Source organism: Olea europaea, unplaced genomic scaffold (genome assembly GCF_002742605.1).
Source record: "Olea europaea var. sylvestris unplaced genomic scaffold, O_europaea_v1 scaffold3453, whole genome shotgun sequence".
NCBI lineage: Eukaryota > Viridiplantae > Streptophyta > Magnoliopsida > Lamiales > Oleaceae > Olea > Olea europaea.
The window spans coordinates 7,048-12,273 of record NW_019253602.1 but is presented as its reverse complement, the minus strand read 5'-3'; the positions used below and the strand labels follow the sequence as shown (position 1 = coordinate 12,273).

The following is a 5,226-nucleotide window of genomic DNA, read 5'->3' as shown; positions in this document are numbered from 1 at the left end:
GATTAGCGATGGTTCTTTTATAAACTAGATTTCATATTTCCTTCATTATTATGTATTTTATTCTCGACATACTCATATTTTCTATTATCAGAAGTCTGAAGAATAGGCTGAGAAGAGAGAGATGAGAGGGGTCATCTGTACTGCACGCTGACTCTACGAATTTTTAGTTTGTAGCATTGCTGAGAATAAATGTATCCGACCTTGCGTAGCTCTTGACGAGGTTTGATCTTTGTTGACAGTTTGTCGATATTTCAAGTGGTATTGTTAGAGCTGTCAAAATGGTTGTTATTTCCTTCTTTTTCTTTACGCCTTCTACGTAGCTGCATGCTATAACTCACAAGGGCAAGTGCTGCTTAAAACAGCAGGCACAGAATAATATTACATGTCATTCATGTCAATGTAATTGCATATTGTTTCGTAAGCAATATTAGATGAGATTGATTGGTAGTATAAATAAGATCTTAGCTTAGTATTATCAAACAATGAACAATTCAACTCAAGAAACAAGTTTTGTAAGTAAAGCTCATGTGGGGAATCTCATGATGTCCATCAAATGTTAACGATCTAGGATAATTTTCTAGTTAGAATTGCCCCCCAAAACTTAGATACGATATAAATTAAAAAGTTTATAAGATCGTGACTAATTGTATCAAAATCTAGTAACTGTTCACAGTGTCTCTTGATTGCCTTTGAAAAATAAAAATTCATGAATAGTGTTATTTGTACATCATGATTTACATAATAATATACAGAATGCTATTGTGTGTGCATATATATTAATTAATTATTACCGATTTGGTTGAACATGAGGTCTTTAGTGTGTTAGATTGATTTAATTTTTTATGAGAAGTGTTATTCTCACCAAAAATTCTATTTTTTGGGTGTTTGATTGATATTTTTTTCACGGAAAATATTCTTCAAAAGTTGGTCATGTGACTATATTTTCTTTAAAAAAAAAAAAAACATAGTCTTTGAAAAGGAGTAAATTTTTATTTTTCAAGCAATCCTCTCTCTCTCATCCACCCCCTCTTTTCTACCAACCAATAAAAGAGGGCATGTATAACATTTTTTAAATTTATAATTAAATCAATCAAACATGTTCAATTAATAATTTAATAAATTTCAGGCAATTCAATTACATAAAACTTATTTTATTTCCATGCAAATTCCACATTTACAATCAAACACACCTATTAAAATATAAAACAATAGGAAAATGAAAAAGAAGGGAATCTACCCTCCCCTTCGAATACCCAATTCCTCTTAAGGACTATATAACTAATCCGTATTACCAAGAGCAATACATCTGTTATATGAAAGATCACCAACAAAGATAATCACAAGAAAGTGCCAAACAGGACAGCATAAGCCACCAAATTCATATGGAGAGATTAAGCTAGAAGCATATTAGAAGACTAAAAAGTATGCCCTCTGTCGTTCGTATAACATCACATGGTCGGGTCCTTGCCAAACCTCATAAGAGCATGAGTCGCAAACATGGAAGCTCGGCGTGTCATCTCAGTGATTCGACCAACGACGGGCAACTTAACCGTATCTCTATTCCATAACGGTTTTTTATCCCACCTGTAAACAAGGAAAAAGCTTAGGATATTGCCCACACGTGAAGGATAACATAATTTTATAAATAAGTTTAAACCATCTCTTAAAACTTTTAGATGAGATACTTCACATATCCTAACAAAACAAATGTCATTGATCCAAATATAATAATCCCATTCACGAAAATTGAGAACAAGTTAGGCATGAGACAAAAATAAATCTAGCTTGCTTGTGAACATATGTGTATGAGACATAATTTGAATATAGACACGTTTGTTCCCTCTCTAAAAGATCAAACTTTCGACCTTTACAAGACACAATAACTGTGCTTGATAGTTCACTCAAGTCAATATATCTCTGCCATACCTCAATTTGTTAAATTGATAACGAAGCATCAATGTCCAATCATTACCCTTGGTTTTTATGAAATCAAGCGATGAGATTTGTCATGTCTCAAGACTCTACACTTTCAACCACATTAGCCATCTTTGTGAATTTTACATTAAACAGCAACAGAACTGAGCAAGGAAATAGTTTCTTAACCTTGTGAGTTTCAAAAATATTTAACAGGAAGACTTCGAAATTAAATGCAACATGAACACAGTAGCAAGGGCAGGTTAATTGTAAGTATATAATGTGTGTGCATACCAATCCTGGTGACGAACAATTTTCCCATCCTCTATGTACAGCTTGATGAGTGATATCATATTTATGTCTTTCCCCATAAACTTGTAATATTGTTTGTTGTCAATAAGTATCTGGAGTCCAAGTTGAGATAAAACAACAAACTGAAAATAATTAAACATAGTCCAGAAAAAAATGTGAATGAATCACTACCATTAAAAAATATTAAATACTTAAACGATATTTAGGTTTCCGACCTCCTCCTTTCCTGGTGAAATTACGTTTTCTTCGATACTATACTCCACAATTCTCGATTCACTGAAGACCTGAAATTATTAAATGAACACTAATTATGACACACAGCAATCCGTATTAAAATCATGCAACTATCTCGTATAAAACAGAACTTTAAATCTACGGAGCCAGAAAATCAAGTCAGTGCAAGTAGGTTTAAGTGTCAATCACTTAAACTCGCATTCTAAGGAATCACATACATTATGTGTTCATATGCCGAAACTAATATTAGGAGAGGGTTCCCTCAATAAAGGCATACTCATGAAAGTACACCAACTTTTGCTGTAAACTATGTCATGTATTTGAAATCAGCATTCCTTTAGCTATTCAATTTTTGAGACAACTAGTGCATTGAAATTAACTGTAACTGGCTTAGTTCACCCAAAAAAAAAAAAAAAAAAAAAAGGATGGATGGACTAAAAAGTCAAATGTGAACTAACCTTAGCAAGTGAATAGAATGCCGATTTGATCTGTTGTACCCTGCAATCAACAGAGACGTGCAGATTAGAGAAAGATAATCATACAAGAGGTTTAGAATTGGTTCTAGGAAGCAAATAGACCACTTTAACAGAAAAGGTGAGACATACATTCAATTACTCTAACCACATTTTTCTTCAACTTAATTATTCCCATATTCTATTTCCCACATTTTCATTCCTCAATGGTTTTATCATTTCCCAGGGACTGGGGACTGTCCATGAAGCAGAGTAACTAAAGTTACAACTAGCGCAGGTGTATTGATGTTGAATAAAGTAGGATAGGAAACAATGATATTTGGATGAGAAATTCAGCATTCTCATAGTTCTGCCTATTTGACTGTACTATACAAGGTCAACAAATCTGAATAATCTTCAACAACGAACCTTCAGACTTCCACATATGATATTAGCGATTACTCAACAGTAAATGTTCCGAATAGCATAGTTACTAGTAAATACCATTCCTATATTCTAATCAGTATCTCTAAAGAATCACTTTCCTAAATAGCCAAAGTTTATAGTGAATCATACCCGTGTGCACACATAAGGGGGTCTTCAAAGGTTGCATGTGGAGCATACATGTCAAAATCTTTAGATGTTGCACGGGAGGCATAGCTGCAATGTTGACAGAAAATTTATGAATGAAATAATAAAAGTACAGCTTAAGCAAATCCTTAATTTATATAGAAAATTTTTGTTAGTTTGAGAATTATTCTAATGAAGAAAAAACAACATATGTGCTACAATTAAGAGGCTGTCCTGAGTTTAGCATCGAGGATAAAAAATTCTACTGCATACCCCACATAAGCAAACCATACTGTAAATGGTATGGCTTTTTACTAACTGATTACTTTCTGAAACCACTTAAATATCTTATCACTCCTTCATGAACACTACATCAAGAGGAAAGAACTAATTCCTCTAATTCCTCTTATCCACTTCAATACAGAGACGCATCCTAGATAGAACAATACCACAGCCGGAAAGATTCAAACCTTAATCCCATGGATAACCCCTTCCTCATTTATCAATAGCATATATTACTGATCCAGAATATGAATTTTAGAATTACCCATGCTACTTATCTGTCCAATGTCTCAGCCTCACTTGATATGGACATCAAGAGCAGCAAAAGAGTTACATAATTACATTTCCCTTCTAAACTCCCAACTTCATATGATTCTTTTTAATATTAACAATTCTCCATATTCATTGGACCAATCATCTTATTAAAATAGATTTTCCCATTTGTAGATGGAAATCCTCAATCAATTACACGATAAACCCATGGATGCTCACCAGAAAACTCAGTTCATCCATCCTCAATCTATCAAACCATAGTCCGGCTTTATCAGTGCTGTGGGCAGTTTTGAGATATAAAGAAACAGATTACGTTACAGCCCAGATAATTCATGATCTTGGAAAAAGTTACGTCTAACTTTTAGCATTTTATTCCAATTGGGGGACTTTTGTTAGTTCATCATTAGTAAGTTATGGGCCATAGCATAAGATTTCAAAATTAAAAAGAACAGAGAGAGAGAGAGAGAGAGAGAGTTTTAGAATTAATTGAAAAGGGGGCAGGCACTCACAGGTTGAGAATGTGAGGGAGTATATCATCAGCTACACCTTTTGATGCATCACAAGCTGCCTTGCAATACCCTTCTCTCTGCTGTTCTTTTATCGACTCCTGAGTATCTTCACCAACAATCCCAAAAAATAACAAACAAAAAAATACAATTGAATTTGCCACGTTAGAATTCATCGCCAAAATCCCAGTTCACAAAAGCAACAACTTAAAAAAAAAAAAAAAAAAAAGAACTTGAAAATTATTAAGTAATCAAAAGTAACAAGAAATTGAATGAAAATTAAAACCCATAAAGAAATGAACGAAGGGGATGCACCTTGTGAGTAATTTTTCATGATGGATTCAGATATTTTGTACCCGTTTTGCGATGAAATAATGGTTCTGGTTGCTATAAGAGAGTGAGAATGTGGGAGAAGGTAACATGCAGAAGATGAGTGAAAGACGAGAAATGGAGACACGGTCGTGAGGCTGGGTGGGGGGCCACGTGGCAATATCTTGTCCATTTGCTGGCTCAACAACCGGTTCAGTTTCGTCAGAAATAAGGAACTCTTCATGTTTAAGGATTCTCTTGCCAAAATCTATGCAACTTCTTGCCTTCAGCCTTCACATATCTATTGATGGCATGACACAAATTAAGGTCTCAGAAATTGACTGTTTCTAATTTCAATTTTTACAAGTTAAAAT

General features: G+C 33.9%; 1 protein-coding gene across 2 annotated transcripts; it reads right to left on the bottom strand.

Annotated features, from left to right (window-relative positions):
- Positions 1 to 1,213: 1,213 nt before the first annotated feature.
- LOC111386189 lies at positions 1,214 to 5,130 on the bottom strand. Of its 2 annotated transcripts, none has more exons than XM_023010642.1 (7): positions 4,859 to 5,130; positions 4,547 to 4,652; positions 3,489 to 3,572; positions 2,919 to 2,958; positions 2,442 to 2,510; positions 2,209 to 2,318; positions 1,214 to 1,584 (listed from the first exon to the last, which is right to left on the bottom strand). In XM_023010642.1, the coding sequence occupies exons 1-7, from the start codon at positions 5,094 to 5,096 to the stop codon at positions 1,449 to 1,451; spliced, it is 783 nt and encodes a 260-aa protein (XP_022866410.1). In that variant the 5' UTR covers positions 5,097 to 5,130; the 3' UTR covers positions 1,214 to 1,448. The 2 variants fall into 2 exon arrangements, with proteins under 2 accessions (XP_022866410.1, XP_022866411.1); XM_023010643.1 differs by lacking the exon at positions 1,214 to 1,584 and adding an exon at positions 1,998 to 2,021.
- Positions 5,131 to 5,226: the final 96 nt, after the last annotated feature.

Coding starts and splice junctions, on each gene's coding strand:
- LOC111386189 (XM_023010642.1), bottom strand. CDS start 5,096: ATGAAGAGTTCCTTATTTCTGACGAAACTGAACCGGTTGTTGAGCCAG. Junction 2,959..3,488: donor CCCCTTATGTGTGCACACGG/GTATGATTCACT, acceptor TGTTGATTGCAG/GGTACAACAGATCAAATCGG. Junction 2,511..2,918: donor CATTCTATTCACTTGCTAAG/GTTAGTTCACAT, acceptor TAATAATTTCAG/GTCTTCAGTGAATCGAGAAT.